General features: G+C 43.4%; 1 protein-coding gene and 1 long non-coding RNA gene across 4 annotated transcripts in view; one reads left to right on the top strand and one right to left on the bottom strand.

Moving 5' to 3' along the window:
* LOC134200481 (uncharacterized) overlaps window positions 1-24,567 on the top strand; it is a 330,115-nt gene that overhangs the window by 129,130 nt on the left and 176,418 nt on the right. The gene's annotated exons all lie outside the window — the stretch shown is intronic.
* Window positions 1-24,567, bottom strand: part of LOC110384750 (WD repeat-containing protein 7) — a 130,519-nt gene that overhangs the window by 9,827 nt on the left and 96,125 nt on the right. For all 3 annotated transcript variants that reach the window (XM_038017617.2, XM_038017619.2, XM_038017613.2), the window contains 7 exons: window positions 7,338-7,501; window positions 6,600-6,763; window positions 5,822-5,968; window positions 4,588-4,733; window positions 3,637-3,748; window positions 2,550-2,676; window positions 824-962 (listed from right to left, as the gene is read on the bottom strand). In XM_038017617.2, the coding sequence (XP_037873545.1) occupies window positions 824-962; window positions 2,550-2,676; window positions 3,637-3,748; window positions 4,588-4,733; window positions 5,822-5,968; window positions 6,600-6,763; window positions 7,338-7,501 (999 nt within the window). The remainder of the gene's footprint in view (window positions 1-823; window positions 963-2,549; window positions 2,677-3,636; window positions 3,749-4,587; window positions 4,734-5,821; window positions 5,969-6,599; window positions 6,764-7,337; window positions 7,502-24,567) is intronic.

A 24,567-nucleotide genomic window follows, 5' to 3' on the forward strand; every position in this document is an offset into this window, starting at 1 on the left:
CAACGGCTGCCCCACCCTTCAAACCGAAACGCATTACTGCTTCACGGCAGAAATAGGCAGAGTGGTGGTACCCACCCGCGCGGACTCACAAGAGGTCCTACCACCAGTAAAAAAATATTTTATATGCAAGGTTATAATAATAACTAGTGGTCCCCTCCCTGGTAGTCGAAATTCGACTATAACTAATGGAAATTATAAGTTTGTACACTATTATGATTCTATTGTCAAGGACTATTATACTTCTTTAATCACAGATTTCGTCAAGACTACACTTTAGACAAATTAAAGAGAAAACAGTATTTAATCTATTCTCAATTTGACAGACTATAACTGACAGACTGCAAAGAAAAGTTTGACAATAAACAAATAGTATGCATGCGTGTGTGTGTCAAATACATGGTAGTGTGTGTAATGGTTTCTGTATTGATTTAATGTATCTTTTATGCATTATTTAAAAAAAAAAAATTAGCATTGTGCACTTGTTCTCTATATTCTCTATAAGTGTAGAAAATTTCACACTCCTCCGTTCGCGCAATTTTCGTAAAAAGGGATACAAAGTTTTTGCTTCACGTATAGAGATAAAGATTACGTTGGATGGCCAAGGTAATTTTCAAAATTGATATTGACGTAATCACAGAATTGAAGTTTTTTTTTTATTGGTACTTGACAGGAGAAATAGGCGGAACGATGGATAGGCAGAAATAAGCACGCTTCAAAGTCGGCGACCGCTCTGACGTCACTCACTATTCTCAATTCCAAAACGACATTAAGCTGCGAATTGTCAAAGCAGAATAGCCTTTATTCGTGTCAGTATAAGTCCTACCTTCGCTTGTGATGTCCTGTCCGAACTCCGCCCCTATGACTCCGAGCAGGACCACGGCCGTTGTCTGTTTCCGCTTCAGCTCGGCGAGGGAAGATGGCTTCCGGACTATCTCTTCTTCTTCCTCGTCAAACTCATCGACCTACCGCATCCGCATTAATTTATTATTCCATGTTTATTGAAGCCGTTTTTTTTTAAAACATAACAGCGCGACACACTTCTTTAACCTCTTAACCTTCTCTAACCTCTCCAGTGACATTGGTACGTATGTGTACTTTTTGATTATTATTGAAGTGTTTTTGGATAAAGCGCTTTTTTTTCTTCTACCTATTCTAGTAACCTCGAGGGATTATTTTAAATTTACCGAACCAGCAGGTTCTGACGTTGTTGCTAACACGAACCCTAATAAGAGCAGTGCTTCGCAGAATCTACCACCGGATCGGAAACGCGACCCACTGAGAAGATCCGGCGAGGAACTCAGTGGGCTGTATCTGTGGGTTCATTTACTCGACGAGCCCTTCGTCGCAAGCGACGGGTTCGACCAGAACGATGACCGGGTAAAGCGTAATGTTTACTTTGAAATATGCAATTAAAATACAGTTTTAGTGTCGGCCATCGAACTATAAGTTTAAATTTTGTGCACGGCGAAATCAAAGTTGCTAGTATTTGAGAGTAAATAGTTCAAAGGCATCGAATCAATACAAAGCGGTCTTCAGCGAAGAATAATCAATTCGGATTTTAATTTTTAAAAAATCGTCCTTTAGAATGAAAATCAGTTTGTTTTAAGCGTTGCAATTTATTTTGTAATCATTATTAAATATCAATTTTATTTAGATTATGATTTTTCGTTTAATATTCGACTAAATGGTACATTTCATTAAGAGCGGGCAACACCGGATGAAGTTGGGTTTGACATGGCGGACGAAATTCAAGTCGCACATGGCGGTCATTCACAAAGCGATTGACTCTAAATCGCGAATTATTGTTGTAATCCATAATCGTTTAGGTAATTTAACCGCCTGTACAATCAAAGTAATCAAAGGTCAACATTACCGTCGACATATTTCAATGTTTCCTGAGATACAACGCCCACCAAGGACTCCTGTGATGACGAGTTCGCGAATCAACAATATTATCGAGGGGTGAAAGTTTATTTAATATTTTCTCAACTATACAAGAGAGCCATTTAAAGTTTAAAATTTGGAAAAAAATATAATTAACAAAAAAGCTTTCTTGGCTATTTGAACGAAGTAAACTTAATCGAAGTTCAATTATTTGCTTTTTTTTATTGCTTAGATCGGTGGACGAGCTCACAGCTCACCTGGTGTTAAGTGGTTACTGGAACCCATATACATCTACAACGAAAATGCGCCACCCACCTTGAGATATAAGTTCTAAGGTCTCAATATAGTTACAACGGCTGCCCCGCCCTTCAAACCGAAACGCATTACTGCTTCACGGCAGAAATAGGCGGAGTGGTAGTACCTACCCCTACGGACTCACAAGAGGTCCTACCACCAAAACCATCAAACTGTTGATGCTGATACCAAATGAAACGGACCTTTTATGACAAAGATAAATATCACGTACTAAGCGCTTAAGCCTTTTACTCCTCGATATGCTTCGGCTTCCCGATGACCTTCCCGAAATTTCCACCACATACACTAGAAACTTCCAACGCAAGCGATTTAATATAAAAAAAAATACCAAAACTAATTCTACCACTGACCGTTTTGGCCAATTTCTCGGCCGGTTCCTTCTGCGCCGCATGAGGGTTGATGCTCTCTGTGTGCGTGTACAGAGGTAGATACTGGGCCCAGTTGTCGACCAGGGCTTTGCGACCCTTCGGACCCAACCTGCAGACGCACAGGACTTCACATGTGGTATTAACAGATTCATTAATGGGCGCTACCGATACTTGCGTAAGGTCGTATGCAATATTTACTCTTTTTTTCCTACCTAAGCTAATGGTCTCAAAAGACTATCAACGTCACCAGGCTAGTAGGTGAGAGCTCACGGGGCTCAAACCTGACGTTTTTACTAACACGTACCCTAGCAAGAGCCGTGCTTCGCAGAATCTACCACCGGCTCGGAAACGCGACCCACTGAAAACAATCGGCGAGAAACTCAGTGGGCTGTGTCTGTGGGTTAATTTACTCGTCGAGCCCTTCGTCGTAAGCGACGGGTTCGACGAGAACGACGGCCGGTGCTTGGGGTGCCTAAAAGCAAGGATGACAATATAGGTGACTGAATGCAAGCTGGGATTTCCCACTCATTTCTATTCTATTCTATCAGCCCACAGAAGACCACTGCTTGCCATAGTTTCTCTCCAAGCCTCGCCACAAACATCGGTCCTGCGCTGCCTGCATCGAGCGGATCCCCGCGAACCTTAATAGGTCGTCGATATTGTGGGAAGCCTACCCACGCTACGTCTTCCGGTATGCGGTCGCCACTCAAAAGCTTTTCGGCCCCAATGGCCATCCATTTTACGAGCAATGTGCCTTACCCACTGCCACTTCAACGTCACAATCCTTTGGGCTATGCCGGTTACCATGGTCTTTCTGCGAAACTCCCCATTACTGGTCTGAGATCGTAGGGAAACTCTGAGCAAAACCCTCTCCATCGCCCACGCATATGAGACAAAAATCTGACCACCAGACCCTGGATTCCATCAAATGTCCTACCCAAAAACACTGACTTCGACCGAAAATCGAGCCAGTGTGGTCCTAAGTCCTAAAGCTCATAAATTAGACGATTAAATGATAATGTTTCTCGACCCTCACACACGTTACAAAATTTAACTAAAGGCTTCTGACCTTGCTAATTCAGCTAGGAGTAGAGCCTGGGCTGCCTCCCTCACTTCCAGACAGTGATGCTGCCACCTGCGCGCCAGCATCTCCACTTGGGGACGCTTGAAGTTCTTCGCTCCTGGAACCATCCACCACATTCGATATAAAAAGGCAGTCTGAAAAGCGGTCTTTGAAACCTGTTGAGGTCTCGACCCGCCACCCCCTCTGAGACCCGAGATCCAGTATAGCGCACGAAAGCATAGCGGCAGAGGTACGCAGATAGGTGGTACCTAACCGTGCGGGCTTTTAATACCACACACGGTCAGAAACGACTTCCAAATACGTCAAATTCACGAGTCAACTGTGCACCTACCTTTGAGCCAATAAGGATTTATTAAGACCCCGAACCCGATTGGTCGTTAACTTGTTTTTTACTTGTCCCAAACCGTATTGTATGTCCGCTCGGGTAGGTTCCACTCTATCTGATCTATTTCTGCCCCAAAGCAGTCATATTTTTTTTTATTACTTAGATGGTTGGACGTCCTCACAGCCCACCTGGTGCTAAGTGGTTACTGGAGCCCATAGACATCCACAACGCAAATGCGCCACCCACCCTGAGATATAAGTTCTAAGGTCTTAAGTAGTTACAGCGGCTGTCCCGCTTTCAAACCGAAACTCATTACTGCTTCACGGCAGAAATAGGCAGGGTGGTGGTACATACCCGCGCGGAGTCACAAGAGATTCCACCACCAATAAGATGATGTAGACTTCGTCAAACTTACGTCTCATTCACGTTGTAATGTCTACAAAGCTCCAGCAACTATGGAACACAAGATAAGCCGTGGAGCTTACAAAATAAAAGCGTGCGATCGTTGAAAGTTTGATACGATATTGTTCTAAGCCGGTGTCGCGTTAATACTATGGCTCAATGAGCTTGAATGGCCACTCAACGCTAGACGAGTCATTGATGAAGCTTACCGGTTGCAACGACTTTGTCAGGGAGCAATACGCAATGGAGCGTGGCGAGTAACGACCAGCCCTGCTTGATGTGGGCCTGCTGGGCTGCTAGCTGTTCCTCACGTTCTTCCTCCGCCGCCCATGAAGAAGAGCTTCGGGTCGAAGGTCTGAAGCCGATGTAATGATATACAGCAATAAATATGAATACTATAGTACAATTATTTTGTCCGTGCAGTTTGGGTCATAAAACATAGCCCGGCTAGGGCGGTGAGCATGTTGCGCGGGCGCAACGCCATTATCGATAAAAACAAATGTGTCATCGAAGGCAGGTACGGCGGCGGGGTGGTATACGAAGGGTGGTGAGACATTGTTATGTTATGAGTCATTTATTTGTAGTTGCCTGCAAATTATAGTACATTATGTCGAACAGAAATGTGTTTTTATGCATTCGTTCTCTGAATTTCTTTAGTGGCTTCCCCTTTATTTTGCATCAAAACGGCCGAATTTATTCAAAATGATATTTGCACTTGCTGTTATCAACAATGTGTTAAAATTTTTCACTGAAATAAGAATAGATCCCGAAAAGTTTTTTGTTTTTTATTGCTTACATGAGTGGACGAGCTCACAGCACACCTGGTGTTAAGTGGTTACTGGAGCCCATAGACATCTACAACGTAAATGCGCCACCCACCTTGAGATATAAGTTCTAAGGTCTCAATTATAGTTACAAAGTGTTAATTTCTGCCGTTCTCGTTAACTTGCTGCGGCGATATATTATGGTGTAAGTGTTCGATTAGTGATTTTTTCTTTCATTTTTATCACTAACCCACAAAATGACAAAACTAAATACACTATCGATAACGCTTATCGACAATAATAATGCGCATCACTATGCCCGTCCATAGGGCTCGTGAGTGGAAGAGAGAGAGCGAAATACTCGCTTCACCTCTGAGATTTTTTATGACCCAAACTGCAAGGACAAAATAAATTCTACTATAGTCGTTTTTTTTGAAACAGCAATCTATAGTATGAGAATATTCCACACATCTCTAGTATTGTTTCCGCTATCTGACAATAGGTGGCGTTGTACTTCCCGAGCGTTCTAGGTGCTACTAGATCCTTCGATATTCGTTCGACTATTCGCCAATAGATGGCGTTACTCTTACCGACATAACAATATAGATAATGGGAGCAGGAAGTTTTAGTGGGGAAAACAAATCTATCGGCATATTTTAACGTGTGCTATGTTTGTTACCTGTGCAATCTCCGCGCCATCTCCGATTCTGGTAGGAAGCTGGCGTTGCTCATCGACATGAGGGTGTTGGCTAAGGCCACGATGGACAGCAAATGGTTCGTGGTCAGCGTCGTGCTCAACTCCCAGTGTAGCTTCGAAGAGAACAGCCTGATGGAAGTCGAGGGAATCTTGTGATTGACATTCAAAATATTTAATAACCTATACGAGATTTTCATCATTTTGACTGATTTGGTGGTGCTGAAGGTCGTGGGTTCGATTCCCACACCATTTTTACTGGTGGTAGGACCTCTTGTGCGTCCGCACGGATAGGTACCACCACCCTGCCTATTTCTGCCGTGAAGCAGCAATGCGTTTCGATTTTAAGGGTAGGGCAACCGTTGCAACTATACTGAGACCTTAGAACTCACATCTCAAGGTGGGTTGCGGCATTTACGTTGTAGATGTCTATTGGCTCCGGTGACCACTTAGCACCAAGTGGGCTGTGAGCTACCTACCTTGAGATAATAGATAAATATTTTACTAATTTGTCCTTTTCTGCCTTCACGTGGTTCTCGTCATGAGGAATGGTGACATCAACCAACACTGCTCGACGCGCAGACCGATCTATTATCACAATATCAGACTTATTGGCAACAATATATTATTATTTTAGTTTTTTTGTTCCATTCCATCCAATCAGAAGGTTCGCGTCAGAACCCTTAGACATCAACAAGCTAATGGGGCGTCCCCAATTTCAAGACCTGAGATATCAGTCCTACACCCAGGCCGAGTGAGTTACCTGGTAAGTTTTTCCTGGGTCAATAGTTCCGGTGGTAGATCCGAGGTTACGAGTAGCGGGTCGTCGGGCGCGGCAGCGCAGGCCTCCGTCCAGCTGATGAGGCGAGTCGGAAGCTGGACAGCCATGTGGCCGTGTCGGGAGACCACGCCGAAGCACACCGGGACCTGGGACCACGGAAGTTTAAAAACGTGTTAAACTATAAACAACTTTTAGATACATTTTTGTTTATTAATAGTGTGGCCGTCGTCGTTGCCTAAGGGATAAGACGTCCGGTCCGGTGCATTCGTCTTGAGCGATGCACCGATGTTTGAATCCCGCAGGCGGGTACCAATTTTTCTAATGAAATACGTACTCAACAAATGTTCACGATTGACTTCCACCGCCCTGCTTATTTCTCCCGTGAAGCAGTAATGCGTTTCGGTTTGAGGGGGGGGGGGGGGGGCAGCCGTTGTAATTATATTTGAGACCTTAGAACTTATATCTCAAGGTAAGTGGCACATTTACGTCGTAGATGTCTATGGGCTCCAGTAACCACTTAACACCAGGTGGGCTGTGAGCTCGTTCACCCATCTAAGCAATAAAATAATAATAATAATAACATCAACAACAGTATTACGTATTATACCGTAGTATATGCATAACCGAAGAAAATAATATAATTCTGAATAATAATAATAATAATAATAATTATACCCGGTGTATTTATCAGGTACGAAAAATCTTAACTTTCACACTTACCATAGGTCTTAATAGACCGAGCTTCGACTCGCAGACCCTGTCCAGGTCAGGGTCGAGACCCCAGGCGTGCAGCAGCGACACAAGTATCTGGGCGATCTCCATTGTGTGGGGAGCGTCTGAGAGACACATCTCTTTGGGACGCTTCTTCGGAGTTGTACCGTCATCTAAAACAATAAGATAACCAAGGATAAACCTCTAGGATTCTATCTTTATTCATTTGTATTAGATGGCCAGAAAAGCTGACGGGCCATCGTGTATTCAATGGTTCATCTCCCTAATTGTTTCACTCTTGAACACTAGTTGATCATTACTTTATTGAATGGAGCAGATCCAACGTGTCTTACAATGCCCCGCCTTATCATCCTGCTCCAGGACGTCCAATTGCACCCATTTTGGTTGGTCCGCAGCATGGGAGACCTCACGCGCGGTCTTACGCCGTTTATCCTTCCTTGGACGACAAGGAATTAAGCGGTTACCGGGACCCATAAGCCCCAAATTGACACGCGTAGTTGACGACTCAAACTTATTTTATAACGGCTGTCCCAACTTTCAAATCGGTAAGAACTACCGCTTCGCTTCAGAAATAGGCAGGAAGGTGATACTTTCCCGTAGAGGAAGAGGTAGATCTATGAAAAAATGGACGGATTGCGTGAAAGACGATATGTGTAAGCGAAGAAATGGTATATGACAGAGGAGTATGGAAGGAGAAAAAATGTCGCCCCAACCTCAGGTGACTGGGAGAAGGGCAAGAGAATGATGATGATGATGATGATGATGATACGATTCCTTGCAGCCTCACAATGCCACCACAACGAACCCGATGTTCACATAAAAATATTTAGCGTAACCAATACCTAATGAGTGCGATAAACTTGACCAATGAAATCGAACGCCACAAACATGGCTATAAGGAAATAACCAATTAATTATATTGTCATGCGAAAAAAAACCTATAATTCAATTAAACAGTAAAACTTAAATCAAAATCAATATGGCTTTTGGTGACTTCATTATAATTTGGCATGGCACGTCTTGTTTTGTTGATGACGCCTTAAGCAAACCAGTCGTGTGATAATTTGTCCATACGCGACAACTTAACAAAAACCTCAACACCTTAACGTTTAATATGAAGCATTATCAACCTGAAGTCCAGTTAAACAAACAATAGTACAAGGCTATTAATCTAGAACTTGTTTGTGGAAACTGGGTCGCCATTTCTAAGGCTGTCTCTCTGTCGGGAGATTAGTCTAAATTGTGTCGACAAAATAAAAGGATTTACCAAATTCATTTGGTTACAGGTTCATGATCAAAATCTAAGCGCGTGCTTACAAATACCGGTTCTTCTTCAAAACCCTGTCCAAAAAATACATCCGAAGTCAAATGGCATCGTGTGGGACATAATTTACAACTAATGGGTTTGGTTTTTCTTATTGCGCAGATAGGTGGAAGTGTTCACATCCCAAATGGTGTTAAGTGGTTACCGGAGCCCATAGACATCTACAATGTAAATACCGCCATCCACCTCGATATATGAGTTCTAAGGTCTCAATATATGGTATAGAAGAAACATGTATTAAGCTGTGGGATATACGAATCTTTTGAAAGTTCTAACTATCTAGTACTTTGGTTTCGAGTCGTAAAACATAATTAAAATTACTGTTATGATTTAATCTTGCATTTTTTTTGTCATCAAATTATATTGCCGACTTCACGAATGTGTTAGTTTTTTTATTATTTTTTATTGCCCGCGTAGTCAGATGAGCATACAGCCCTGATGGTGAGTGGTTACCGTCGCCCATGGACTTCAGCAATGCCAGGGGCAGAGCCAAGCCGCTCCCTACCGTTAAGTACTCTCCACAAACCGCGTTTGAAGAAAGATATGTCATAGTGGTCACTGACGACTAATCTAGTTAGGTCTAAGTTCTTCATAGCGGATTGATTATACGCAAGCAATGAAATTCAGAATGATGCACAATGTGACACTGTTATATGGACAAAATATTCTTCATTTGTCGAGTCGATATTATTATTTATAATACAATAAACTACTCTTACTAAGGTCGTATTGTTATGGAGTAGTAAGGACTGCCTACCAATATCCTGTCGCGAAACTGTTATCCATCTCGATTTCTTAGCTGCCATACATTAAAAATGATAAGTCCACCTCATGTCTCAAGGTGCCATATAACACCAGAGAGACCGTGTGCCAATTTACGATACTAGCTTCGAAGTCCTTTATCTACCCAGCATAACCTTTTACGGAGGCGAATTTGGCAGTTAATTTTGAAATCCCTATAAGCTTTGAAGGACTCTCTTGCTCAAAAGGAGCCGGCGATCTCTCAGACTTTATGACCTACATCATCTATCAGCCTGATCTGCACTGCTTGACGTAGGCCTCCTCTAAAACTCACCACAACAATTGGTACTGTGCTGACTGCATCCAACACAAGAGCTACAGATATCAAATGTATGAACGAAGCTAACTCGTTCTCTGCAATTCTACTACATTACTTCTACATCATCATCAACAGCCCACAGTCGTCCACTGCTGGACATAGGCCTCTCCCAATCCACACCACTGAGCCCGGTCTACGACTCTCCTCATTCACTTCATGCCGGCCACCGTTCGGAGGTTATCGCACCACCTAGCCAGGGGGCGTCCCATGTTACGTCTTCAGCCGCACTCCACTCGAGAACTCGTCTGCTCCAGCGATCGTCAGTCCTACGGCATATATGGCCAGCCCAATTACTTTTACTTATTACTTCTACATTCATATGCAATTGTAACTAACAGGAAATTCTTCTATTAACAAGACTATGTAATTTTTGTCTAGATTATTTTAGATACAATAAAACTAGTTCCCCTAACCCTATTCGCGTACGGTTCACGCCCTGATTTGCATATTCGCCAGCGCAATTACGAAATACTTCTCACATTTCCTAGATATTACTGGTATAGACTAAACGACCTGTTTGATCGGCTATTGCGTCAGATACGATATTAAAATAGGTCTCGCATTTGGTGTATTACTGACTTAGGTAAATCACAAGATCCAAAGATTTGCGCTTCGTTAAGTTTTCGCGAGCGGTTGACATGTTTGTATTGCTCTAGCTCCGTAGACTTCCTTCCTTCCACAGTGAAGGAATAATATGGTGTAATAAAAATCAAACCAGCAAAATTATAATTTACGTAATTACTGGTGGTAGGACCACTACCCCGCCAAGAACCAAACTGTCTCGAAAATAATGACCATAGTTATTTATTTATGCGTCTTTTATACATTAGCGAACTCAATTACTTAGGCATTCTCTACCAGTCAACCAAAGATGACGCAGCGAAGATTACGGGATCTTCATCATCATCACGGGATCATCGTGGTCAAGTTTAAAAATTTCCAGGCCACGGAATGATAGACGGCTGTCGTCTCTTGGGGCGGTGGTAGTACAGAAGCAACCCCTACTCCAGCTCTCTCCGAGCAACTAGAGGTTTGCTCGTACCTGCAAAAGTACCTGAAGTACCTGGTCAATGAACCTCGATAACTCGAAAGGGACACGACACCTACATTCATCAAGAAACCTATATTAACATTAACATATGACGCATTTAGGACGACGACGTGGTATATTCGCATGAACAAATGTCAAGGGCTATAATATCAGAACGTAATGCCCTTATATGATATTATTTACTTTCACATTTCGTTTCATGTGTCGTTTCAGTACTTTAATGTTATTTGGGCAGTAAACATATTATTATGGTCGGATCTGGTAGAATAGCAGAGAGGATAGACAAGACAATGACAAAGACAGGCCTCAACCCAAGTACAATTATCGTACAAATACCCCACCATAATTCCCCTAAAATGCGGCGGGTGCTTTCAGGGCAATGGTGTGCGTACTGGACTAAGCATGCCCACATTCAGATCGATCGAGCTCAAACAATTATCATACCAATATCCTACAATTCCCCATAAAATGCCGGGAGTGATTTTGGGGTAATAGTTGTAAACACTGAATGAAACATGCCCATATCAAGATCGATCGAGTTTAAGCAGAAAATACCCTGCGGTTAAGACGCCAATGCATTCGTTTCGATTGATCCGAAATTCAAATTTGACGACAGACACTGACCACTTCACAAGCTTCTTTGAGTTAAGAAGGTCATATTTTAATAAAAATCTAACCCACAAAAAATATAGTTGTAAAGTAGGAAGTAGGACCTTTTGAGAGTCCGCGCGGGTAGGTACCACCACCCTGCTTATTTCTGCCGTGAAGCAGTAATGCGTTTCGGTTTGAAGGGTGGGGCAGCCGTTGTAACTGTACCTGAGACCTTAGAACTTATGTCTCAAGGTGGGTGGCGCATTTACGTCGTAGATGTCTATGGCCTCCAGTAACCACTTAACACCAGGTGGGCTGTGAGCTCGTCTACCCATCTAAGCAATAAAAATAAAAAAGTAGCCCGCAAGAAAGCGTTTAGCTTCGAATTTCGGGACTACAGGTGACCTCATATCTCATGCACACTCAAAGTTATAAAACAATAGAAAAGCATCAAAACGGGTCATAGTTATCGAAGTTTCTCAGCCTCAGAGGGTCCGGTGCAACGCTCCGACCCAACAAGACAAGTCCGTTGCACTTGACATTTGAACAGGTCGAACTGGCTCCATGAGTGACGAGTGTACGACACACGTGAACACACACCCACACACTCGCCCCTGTTATGTAATCGCGTTGGCGGACATAGTCCGTTCAACAAAGCTTGATACGCATGACAGTTTATTTCAAAATCGTTCTATTTGAACAGCGCCCAACCCCAGAAATATCCCTACGTCATCTGTCCCGTGTATCAAGCTACGTATAATAAACTATACTAGAGGTCCCGCAGTAGTCGAAATTCGACTGTAATTAATTGGAATTGTAAGTTTGTACACTATTATGATTGTATTTTATTTCTATAATCACAAATTTCGCCAAGGCTACACTATAAAAAATATTAACAAAGACAAACAATATTTAATCTATTCTCAATTTGACAACAGACGTCACGAACAAAAGTTTGACAATAAATAGTATGCATGCGTGTGTGCGTCAAATACATGGTATGTAGTGTGTGTAATGTTTTCATTATTGATTTAAGGTATCTTTTATGCATTATTTTAAAAAAATATTAGCATGGTACACTTCTTCTCTATATTCTCTATTAGTGTGGAAAATTTCGTACTCCTCCGTCCGCGCAATTTTCGTAAAAAGGGATACAAAGTTTTTGCTTCACGTATATATAGATTTCAAGGGATGAAAAATTTGTTTCAAGTGACATTTTCCAATTTTACAGGAGATATAATTAGGGTTTAAAATTTGGAAAAAAATATCATAAACCTACAATTTCTTCAGCTATTTGAATGGTGGAGTAAATTTAATTAAAGTTCAATTAAAAACATCGTACTGTTGATGCTAATACCAAATCTTTAATTACAAAGATAAATGTCGCGGATAAAGCGAAATATTGCTTAAACCTTTCACTCCCAGATATCAATCTTGATACCCGATATCATCGGATATCTGTCAATTCAACTTTTAAAAAAAAAAATCTTCTAATAATGCAACTATTTTATTCGCATGTACCTTTCTTATGGCAAAAGGATTGTGAAATTTATCGTATTCTTTCGTAAAATTGGGTAAATTAGAGGGGTTTTTTAAACGCCATTGGCAGTGGACGAGCATACGATCAATTTTATAATAGATGGTTACCATTTTTCTTGACATCAGCTATGCCAGGGACATAGAGCAAGCCCGTAGACACAAAACCAACTGAGTTTCTCATCGGATCTTCTCAGTGGGTCGCGATTCCGATCCGGTGGTATTCCGGTCAGATTGAGCTCCGTGACCTAACCTACCAGCAAGAGCGTAGCTGGAATAGTCCCTTAGGCTACCAGCGAATAATAAAAAAAGTCAAGTTGCCACTGAGAGCTCTCACTCTACAAGCTAAAGTATATCTAAACACAAAAGCCGGATAGTACGTGAATAAATTAACTTACAGCATCATTTTCTGATCTATTATTACATATATCTTCCAAAACGCATTGTGGATGGAGGCAGTAATTTCAATAAGTAAGAATCCACAGCGAGAGACTTAGAGGAAAACAAAATTTCCAATAAACTCTCCAACAACCATCCCTAATCAGCGCCAATGATAGCGATTAACAAAAAAAAAAAACAGTCATAAAAAATTCATCACAAATCTTTATCCAATATCCGTAATATCTAAAAATACATTTGACGACTCTTATACAGACAGCGTTCTTAGCGCACAGTGCAAGAGCGCAAGTTGATTGACTGGTATTCGATAGTGAAATGACAGTTGGACACATGATCCTGACATACCAGGCAAGTATAACTTAGCTCCGGCTTCATGACGTAATCAATTTTATCGACGAGACAAAAGATAAGTTCCGGTTTTCTAAGACATTGCACATAGCAATCCACACCAAATTGGGAAAAATATCAATGATATACGACCGCTTAAAAAGCCTCTCAGCCACTAGCTTTTTCTTCAATGTGCTTAGGGCGAGATTTTTAACCGACTTTTCAAAAAAGGAGAAGGTTCTCAATTCGACTGTATGTTCTTTTTTTATATTTGTTACCTCATAACTTTTGACTGGGTGAATCGATTTTGATGATTCTTTTTTTTTTTTAGAAGCTGACGCTTCCCGTGTGGCCCCGTTCCAATTTAGTCCAGTTCTGATAATGGTATCCATGAGAAAACCATATACTAAGCCATAATATGGCTTATATGGATAATGGTATCCATGAGAAAACCATATACTAAGCCATAATATGGCTTATATGGATAATGGTATCCATGAGAAAACCATATAACCATATTTACTGGTGGTAGGACCTCTTGTGAGTCCGCACGGGTAGGTACCACCGCCCCGCCTATTTCTGCCGTGAAGCAGTAATGCGTTTCGGTTTGAAGGGTGGGGCAGCCGTTGTAACTATACTGAGACTTTAGAACTTATATCTCAAGGTGTGTGGCGCATTTACGCTGTAGATGTCTATGGGCTCCAGTAACCACTTAACACCAGGTGGGCTGTGAGCTCGTCCACACATCTAAGAAATAAAAAAATAAAAAAAATATATAAGTTCTAAAGTCTCAGTATAGTTACAACGGCTGCCCCACCCTTCAAACCGAAACGCATTACTGCTTCACGGCAAAAATAGGCAGGGCGGTGGTACCTACACGTGCGGACTCACAAGAGGTCCTACCACCAGTAATTAGTAATTTCGAAAACATTAAAACGATAATACGAAACCACAAAATTAAAACTGTAAAAATAGTTTTAATTGTCTCATGAAAATGTTAAGAAAACACAAAAATTTGTACTTAAAGTTAAGGTCCGTATCCTAGCAATCGAAGCGTTTAGGTGACGATAGCAAAACAAATGTAGTAAATTTTAATTGCAAAATAATAATAATTCGCTTCAGTGCACATTGTCTGTTGATAGTACATTGTGCAACATTAAGACATGAAGGCCTTGCACTTAAGGAAATGGGTCCAAGCTTCGCCCAGCACAACCGCGGTGGGGTAATGCCAGCTTTGGTACTAAAGCTTCGATATAATATTACTGGCAGCTCATACCCGATCCGAATGGTAAGCAATCGAAGCGACGTCGCCCTAGACACGTCATTACTGATCCTCCCGATACATTACCGGTGCTTTTAGGTACTACAAGCACCGGTCTCCGTCCTCGTCGAACCCGTCGCTTGCGGCGAAGGGCTCGGCGGAAATTAACCCATAGACACAGCCTACTGAGTTTCTCGCCGAATCTTCTCAGTGGGTTGCGTTTCCGATGCGGTGGTAGATTCTGCGAAGCACTGCTCTTGGTAGGGCTAGTGTTAGCAACACTCCGGTTTGAGCTCCGTGAGCTCATCTACACGTCAAGAAGAAGCTGAAATAGCCTCTCAAGGCTATCAGCATAGGTAGGGGAAAAACAAAACTGGCAGAGCTATTTTAGTTTCATTAAGCCATCTTACAATAGTCCGTCAATACGCAAAATCGGAAATAATATCAAGGGGTGAAACGATATTTAGTTTAAGAGACATTTTTGCAACTTTACAGGAGAGCCATTTTTTAAAAATCTTTATTTAAGGAGATTATTCACCTAGTGAATATGCCACTCCATTGTGCAGCAAAAGAGAGTAACAAAATAATTATATAAAAAATTAAGGAAACTGTTATTGTCTCTGAAAGCCCACCAAAACTATTTTATAAAGTGACTTAGCCATTTCGGATGCCAATTCTCTTCAGAATTCTTTAGTGTCAAGTTTTTTGTTTTTTTCCATACCTATGCTGATAGCTTTGAGAGGCTATTTCAGCTTCACCCTAATGTTCGTAGGTGAGCTTACGGGGCTCAACCGGTGAGTTGCTAACACTGACCCTAGCAAGAGCAGTGCTTCGCAGAATCTACCACCGGATCGGAAACGCGACCCACTGAGAAGATCCGGCGAGAAACTCAGTGGGCTGTGTCTATGGGTTAGTTCGCTCGTCGAGCCCTTCGTCGCAAGTGACGGGTTTGACGAGGACGGTGACCGGTGCTTGTGGTGCCTAAAAGCACCGTTAATGGGTCAGGAGGATCCGTAATGACGTGAATGTGTCAAGTTAACATCACGAGAGGACTGCCAAAACCAATTGTCGCGGTATTTTGATCAGAAGCCCCAAAATTTTTATAGCAATGGGATCATGTCCCTACCTACATGGTGGCAAAAAGTTATGGAACAAAATGGGACCTACATACTTTAGTTAAATGTAAATAAACTATATTAAAAAATGCGAAGAAACTTCCCCAACCTATTGCGATAATTTCTTTGCCTCGACATCAAGTGAATTTTCATCTTGTCCGTTATAGGATTTAATGGCGAATCTTGCGACCCGAATCTCAATTTTGCTCTATTATAGCTGGTTTTTTTTTTATGATTGAAAGATTACTGGTAGCCCGGAGGCTTTTTCGTTTTCATCAGAACGCGTGGGCAAGCAAAGGCTTAACCAGGACGGGTGGTAATAAGCTAATAGCTCCTCAATCACAGCTGTTCTGTTCAAACTGGGATGCGTGACTGCTTCGCGACTGAATTCTCCAAGGCGGTACCGTCTCGTCTGAAAATAGCATCGGTAAAACGACGCTATCTCTCAACTAGTTTAAAGTAATCCATCGAATCGTCCCAAACGTCTTGGGTAAACATCACCGTCTCAAACTAACAAAGAAGATTGGCAACCTACACGAATTGTATGTACATCGATAATAAAGGTTATCGAATGTACGTGTTGAAATAATCGATTGGTCGCGATTCTAATCGACGCCTATTATTGTATGAGAAAAATGGGCTTGTCTGTAGGGTTGACAGCTTTCAGTTTTTTTTTAATATTTTTTTATTTATTTTATTTTTTATTTTTATTCCTCACCTGGTGTTAGGTGGTCACAAGAACCCATAGACATCAAATATAAATGCCATCACCCAACTTCATACAAAAATTTTAAGTCTCAGTTTTTAGTAGAGCGGTTTAAGTGTGACTCTTCTAATAAAAATGCAATACTATCTCGGAGTAAAAAAATAGGCGAAATGGTGGTAGTTACCCGAGAGGTCTCATCACACACCCTAAAACTAGTAAGAAAAGTGAAATTTCTTAAAATAAACTGAAAAGAATATTCACGCTCTTTGTCTAACCAATTCGGAACTATAAGCCTGTTACCAGTGATAATTAAAATAAATAATAATGTATTAATATGTATGAGATTTATTAATAGTCTATCTACAAGCCTCCGATAAGTGACTATTAATAAAACAGTCTGTATGTTCCCATTTCGTGAACCAATCAATGTAAAACCAATTTTTTTAATCGTCTTAAATTACGCAAAGTTACCTAACCATTTTGTTTATATATTGTACAATTATAATTCCTCAAACATTACTGTAACATAATTATCGTCATCAACATCTATCTTCTTTTTCAGATGGTACTCTTGATACAGCCGCAATAGTTACAAGAGCCCGTGGCCATCAAAAAATTTCTTCGCTGCGATTACAACTCGAGAATGATTAGCTCTATTTAGGTTTGACGCCTATAGCAAACCCACTATACTACTACCAAACCCGCAAAATTATAATTTGCATAATTACTGGTGGTAGGACGTCTTGTGAGTTCGCTCGGCCAGGTACAACCACTCTGCCTCTTTCTGCCGTGAAGCTGTAATGCGTTTCGGTTTGAAGGGTGGAGGTGAGACCTTAGAACTCATATCTCAAGGTAAGTGGCGGCATTTACGCTGTACATGTCTATGGGCTCCGGTAAATACTTCACAGCAGGTGGGTCGTGAGCTAGTCTACCCATTTCGGATCCTCCCGATCTGTCGATCTGTCCCGACGGTACTTTAACTACCTCAAGCACCGGTCACCGTCCTCGTCGAATCCGTCGCTAGCGACGAAGGGCTCGGCGAGTAAATTAACCCACAGACACAGCCCACTGAGTTTCTCGTCGGATCTTCTCATTGGGTCGCGTTTCCGATCCGGTAGTAGATTCTGCGGAGCACGGCTCTTGCTAGGGTTGGTGTTAGTAACGTTGTCAGGTTTGAGCCCCATGAGCTCACCTACTAGTTCGGCGAATCTAGAATAATCTCTCAAGGTTACTAGAATAGGTAGGAAAAAAACCGTTCTATTGTCTGTCGCGATATTCAAGGTTTAATGTTGATTAGCCGCGCCAGTCTTTTGACAACATAAGCTCGGCCAGTCTACCCTGACTAGACCAAGAAATTCACACACATTAGCGGCAAGCCATAATCTTGTGTTTCGAGCGAACAAGGTCCCAAGGTGCACAGCGAATGGAAAGGCGAAAGACGTACCTGATCGCGTGTGACTCCGACGCAACAACAAGTACATAGTTCGCAATTACGGTTCGAGTTTATTTTCATTGGGGCACGGTTCGGTTCGAGAGGCAGTACGACCTCCGTGAGTATCCAACGTGTCTTCGTTTTGGGTACATGTGAACTGTTGACGTTCTTAACGCGTTGGACGCCATGACGGACATCATGTGTCGACGGTATATTTTCCCTTAAAACTGGACCAATATATCAATTCTTCTTTTTCTCAGTCGTATGCACTCTTGGTAGAGTTGGTCGTCGTACAACAATTCTTCTTCTCCTCGCTCCGGTTTCCTCAATACGGAGGGTCGTGACCTCCTCGCAACAAGAGTTTATTCCGGATCATTCCACACCATTTACTCCTATCTGCCGCTGAGTGTAGAGCATAATGAACTGTGGTGTCGAGGGTAGTGCGGATCTGGTCAGTCCAACGTGTCGGGCCTCTCTCTACCGTGTGGTCTCCTTCCGTCAACCTTGCCAGTCACCATTAGCTTGACCAAGAATTCTCTCGTAGGCCCATGGTAGTAAAATAGTAATCAAATGATATCAATAATCGTCCAAAAATCATTAAGGTGTTTTTTCGAAAATATGATCAAGAAATAGCTAAAAAATGACGAGCGACTTACGGAAACAGTGACTATAATAATCATTATTTCCCGTGCGATGTCAAATGGCAGACACACATTGTCGATTTCGGCCCCCTTTGGACCAGACTTCTAGGCTGTCACCGGGTGTCGGTCACGGCCCAATGGGCTAAACCTGGTTTCTAGTCTGGCGTTCAACGTGTTAATAATGTCTGCCACATGGTGCTGCATAGCAAACCCTCATTCTTTGTACGATTTGCAAGTGACCTCCATTATCTAAACAAGATCGCTTCAACCGATAACGCCGACCATTGTGGCCCTCTTGTTCATTTTTAAGCACCTTAACCTTTACATTCAGTTTGTGGTGTTCAACCAAGACTAATGTTTAACATGCTCTCACTAGCTTGGTATGTACATACGTATGTCTGTGTGAACCGAAATCTTTGAACGCAATTTTCACCGACTTAAATACGTCTGATAAGTCGGATTTTTCCCCTACCTATGCTGATAGCCTTGAGAGGCTATTTCAGCTTCATCCTAGCGTGTAAGTTAGCTCTCGAGGCTCAAAGTAGAAGTGTTGCTGACACAGTGCTTCGCAGAATCTACCACCGGATCGGAAACGCGACCCACTGAGAAGATCCGGCGAGGAACTCAGTCTCAGTCAATTCTAAGATAGCTAAAACGCACGTTCGTTAAATGTTCATGTCTCAAGGTGGGTGGCGGCATTTACGTTGTACATGTCTATGGGCTCCGATAACCACGTAACACCAGATGGACCGTAAATTCGTCCACCCATCTAGGCAATAAATACAGAAAAAAAACGAGAAAAGCGAGCAGGCATACTCAGACTCCAAGAAATTAACTAAAGCTATTTCTAGTTTTATTAGCCGATTAAGAATAAGGAGGATTACGTTCGTGCGAAAATGACGAGGTCATAATATAATTGTCGTGACCGCGTTTTAACTATTGTTTTTTTTTTAATTTTATTTATTCACACGAATAATTGAAGTAATTATTGTTTTTTTTTTTCAAATTCGCGCAACTGTCTCTTAGCACACACGCGTCTTGTAAATACGAGCGAAGATTGCACAGATGTCGTCTGAATAAGAAACCGAAAGTGTATTCTCTACACACATAAACACGCTTTTTTTTTTACAATAAAATAATTTTTTCTTACACTATTTTTAATTCAAATTTATTAAAATTTATTTTCTATTTTTTAATTGGATTTTCTTTAAAAGCGTATATTGTTAGTTATTTTAAACTTGAATTTCAATTTTTTTTTTTAAAACAATTTTTATTTATTATAAAATTGTCATCGGTCCTTAATACCAAATTTCGAGTTAATCTGACGTTTTGAAGGGGGTCAAAATCATGTTCAAAGATTCCGTTACAAACATACATACGTGTCTGAAGCTAATAAAAGCGTATTAATATGAACCCACGTATCGTCTTGCAGTAAATCTATACCGAATTTCAAAACTCAATCGAAGTGAAAGGACTATAAGAACAAAACAAAAAAAAAAAGAACATCTAATTGTTTCATAGATCGCGTCCAACGTGTCTAGATCGAGTTACGTAAACGTAAATTTGCAGCCTTTAATTAATTTAATAGACTTTCATAATAATATTAGGTTATCTGATCGTTACAATCAGATTATCATCAAAAGAGGACACGCTAACGAACACTAAGCGATTTTAAGTCGCGCCCGGGGAACGATACCTTTTTAGCGCCCCAATTCGAAGAATATTTTAAGTAAAATATACTCGCAAATTAATAAATAAATAAAATAAAACAAATAAAGTCATAAGCTCAAGCTAGGCTTTAAATTTGAGACAAAAAATGAGAGAACAAGACTAGATCTTGAAATGTATATGATCATCTAGAATTAGTTCAAAATATACCTGTTATTATTTTCCAGAAATAATATTTATTTATTTATTTTTATTGCTTATATAAGTGGACGAGCTCACAGCCCACCTGGTGTTAAGTGGTTACTGGAGCCCATAGACATCTAAAACGTAAATGCGCCACCCACCTTGATATATAAGTTCTAAGGTCTCAGTATACACATGGAGGGTCTCTTGGAGACGCTGGATGAGGATCCGTGGGGGCGGCCCTATCATATGGTGCGCAATAAAATGCGCCCATGGGCCCCCCCGATCACGGAGCGTCTCCAGCCTCAGCAGCTGCGGGACATCGTCTCGGTGCTTTTCCCGCAGGAGCGGGAGGGATTTGTCGCTCCCGCTATGGACGCGCCGCCGGACTACGACGGCGAAGTCCCTGCTGAGGTGCCCCATATAACGGGGGCGGAGCTCCGTGTGGCCGTTCGCAAAATGTGCGCGAAGGACACTGCACCCGGCCCGGATGGCGTCCATGGCCGGGTTTGGGCCTTGGCTCTTGGTGCCCTAGGGGACCGACTCTTGAGACTTTACAACTCCTGCCTCGAGTCGGGACGGTTTCCTTCATCGTGGAGGACGGGCAGACTCGTGCTGTTGAGAAAGGAGGGGCGCCCGGCGGATACTGCCGCCGGGTACCGTCCCATCGTGTTGCTGGATGAGGTGGGCAAGCTGCTGGAACGCATTCTGGCAGCCCGCATCATCCAGCATCTGGTCGGGGTGGGACCCGATCTGTCGGCGGAGCAGTATGGCTTCCGAGAGGGCCGCTCAACGGTAGACGCGATCCTTCGCGTGCGGGCCCTCTCGGAGGAGGCCGTCTCCAGGGGTGGGGTGGCTTTGGCGGTGTCGCTCGATATCGCCAATGCGTTTAACACCCTGCCCTGGTCCGTGATAGGGGGGGCGCTGGAACGACATAGAGTGCCCCCCTACCTTCGCCGGCTGGTGGGTTCCTACTTAGAGGACAGATCGGTCACGTGTACTGGACATGGTGGGATCCTGCACCGGTTCCCGGTCGTGCGCGGTGTTCCACAGGGGTCGGTGCTCGGCCCCCTTTTGTGGAATATCGGGTATGACTGGGTGCTGAGAGGTGCCCTCCTCCCGGGCCTGAGCGTAATATGTTACGCGGACGACACGTTGGTCGTGGCCCGGGGGGGGAGTTTTGCTGAGTCTGCCCGTCTTGCTACGGCTGGGGTGGCGCATGTCGTCGGCAAAATTAGGAGATTGGGCCTCGACGTGGCGCTCAGTAAATCCGAGGCCATGTGGTTCCACAGGCCCCGGAGAGTGCCACCTGTCGATGCCCATATCGTGGTTGGAGGCGTCCGTATCGGGGTCGGGGTGCAGTTGAAGTACCTCGGCCTCATTCTGGACAGTCGTTGGACCTTCCGTGCTCACTTTCAGAACCTGGTCCCTCGTTTGTTGGGGGTGGCCGGCGCGTTAAGCCGGCTTCTGCCCAACGTGGGGGGGCCTGACCAGGTGACGCGCCGTCTCTATACGGGGGTGGTGCGATCAATGGCCCTATACGGGGCGCCCGTGTGGGGCCAGTCCCTGGCCGTGGGGGTGGCGAAGCTGCTGCAACGGCCGCAACGCACCATCGCGGTCAGGGTCATCCGTGGTTATCGCACCATCTCCTTTGAGGCGGCGTGTGTACTGGCTGGGACGCCGCCTTGGGTTCTGGAAGCGGAGGCGCTCGCCGCTGACTATAGGTGGCGGGCTGAACTTCGTGCCCGGGGCGTGGCGCGTCCCAGCCCCAGTGTGGTCAGAGCACGGAGGGCCCAATCTCGGCGGTCCGTGCTGGAGTCATGGTCCAGACGGCTGGCCGATCCTTCGGCTGGTCGTAGGACCGTCGAGGCGATTCGCCCGGTCCTTGTGGATTGGGTGAATCGTGACAGAGGACGCCTCACTTTCCGGCTTACGCAGGTGCTCACTGGGCATGGTTGTTTCGGTGAGTTCCTGCACCGGATCACAGCCGAGCCGACGGCAGAGTGCCACCATTGTGGTTGCGACTTGGACACGGCAGAGCATACGCTCGTCGCCTGCCCCGCATGGGAGGGGTGGCGCCGTGTCCTCGTCGCAAAAATAGGAACCGACTTGTCGTTGCCGAGTGTTGTGGCATCGATGCTCGGCGACGACGAGTCGTGGAAGGCGATGCTCGACTTCTGCGAGTGCACCATCTCGCAGAAGGAGGCGGCGGGGCGCGTGAGAGACGCACAATCCCGCCGCCGTCGAGCGGGGGCCAGGGAGGCGGATCTCGCCCAAGCCCTGGCCCTCTAAGTGTTTCGGGTCCCCCTCACATGTCGGTCTGGGGACCGGCGAGGGGGGCCTAAGAAGACGACGTGCAAGCTGCTCTGCACGCGTTTTACGCAAGAGCATCCGGGTGATGGAAGGCCGGCTATCCTCGACCCACGCTGGTTCTGGCCCAGCGGGGTATTCCGTAGGGTAACCCACTCTAACCGGCGCCATCTAGGCGGGCTTCGGACAGTCTGCCGACCGAGAGGGCTGGTGGTCGTGGCGCCGACGACCGCCAGTCCGGCGTCCCGAGGGGGAGGGTGATGGGAGAGATGTGCTCCGCACTAAACGCTTCACTTTCCCCCCTTTGCCTTGTCATGAGTTCTGTCTCATGCGAGGTTTGGACGTTGGTTGTTGAGCGACAGGAGGTTTTAGTCAGTTCGACTCTGACATACCCCGCCCAGTATCCCCAGAAAAGGGCGGAAGTCCGGCGATTTCCTCCTGACCAAAAAAAAAAAAAAAAAAAAAAAAGGTCTCAGTATAGTTACAACGGCTGCCCCGCCCTTCAAACCGAAACGCATTGCTGCTTCACGGCAGAAATAGGCAGGGCGTGGTACCTACCCTTACAGACTCACAAGAGGTCCTACCACCAATAATTACGCAAATTAGAAATTTTGCGCGTTTGATTTTTATTACACGATGTTATTCCTTCACCGTGGAAGTCAATCGTGAACATTTGTTGAGTACGTATTTTGTTAGAAAAATTGGTAGCCGCCTGGGATTCGAACACCGGTGCATCGCTAGATACGAATGCACCGGATGTCTTATCCTTTAAGCCACGACGAATTATAATAAAAATAAAAATTACCAGCAATTTTTTGTTTTGCGGACCATTTAGCGCCCCTTTGTGAGTAGCGTGGGGGTAATGGTGCTTCCCTTACCCACGCTACGCCACTGCTAAGCTACTATCTCTAGCATACACTTTGAAAAAACTTCAAGCGACGTAAAAAACAATAAGTGAAATTCCTTCTAGAATCACAAAGATCAATGACCCAACGAGATAATATATTGCTGGCAAAAAAGTAACGAAGTAATCTTCTCTTAGGATTATCAAAATTGTTTTACTAGTTAAGAATATTTTTACAGTTTAAGCTAGAGATCATAATTGGCATGTTATTATTAGACTTAATAGTCCCTCAGTAGTTGAAATTCGATTATAATTAATTGAAATCATAAATTTGAACATTACTATGATTCTATTGTCAAATACTTATTATACTTCTATAATCACAGCTTCGCCAAAACTACACTAAAGACAAATAATATTATAGACAAACAATATTAATCTATTCTCAATTTGACCACAGACTTTAGGCAATAACAAAAGTTTGACAATAAACAAAGAGTATAGGTGTTGTGTCAAATACATGGTAGTGTGTGTAATGTTATTTTTATTGCATTAATTTATTTTTTATGCATAATTTAAAAAATATATTAACATTCTGCATTCCTTCTCTATATTCTCTATAAGTGTGGCAAATACCATGCTCCTCCGTCCGCGCAATTTTCGTAAAAAGGGGTACAAAGTTTTTGCTTCACGTATTAATTCATATAATA

Source organism: Bombyx mori, chromosome 2, assembly GCF_030269925.1.
Source record: "Bombyx mori chromosome 2, ASM3026992v2".
In the NCBI taxonomy this organism is placed as follows: domain Eukaryota; kingdom Metazoa; phylum Arthropoda; class Insecta; order Lepidoptera; family Bombycidae; genus Bombyx; species Bombyx mori.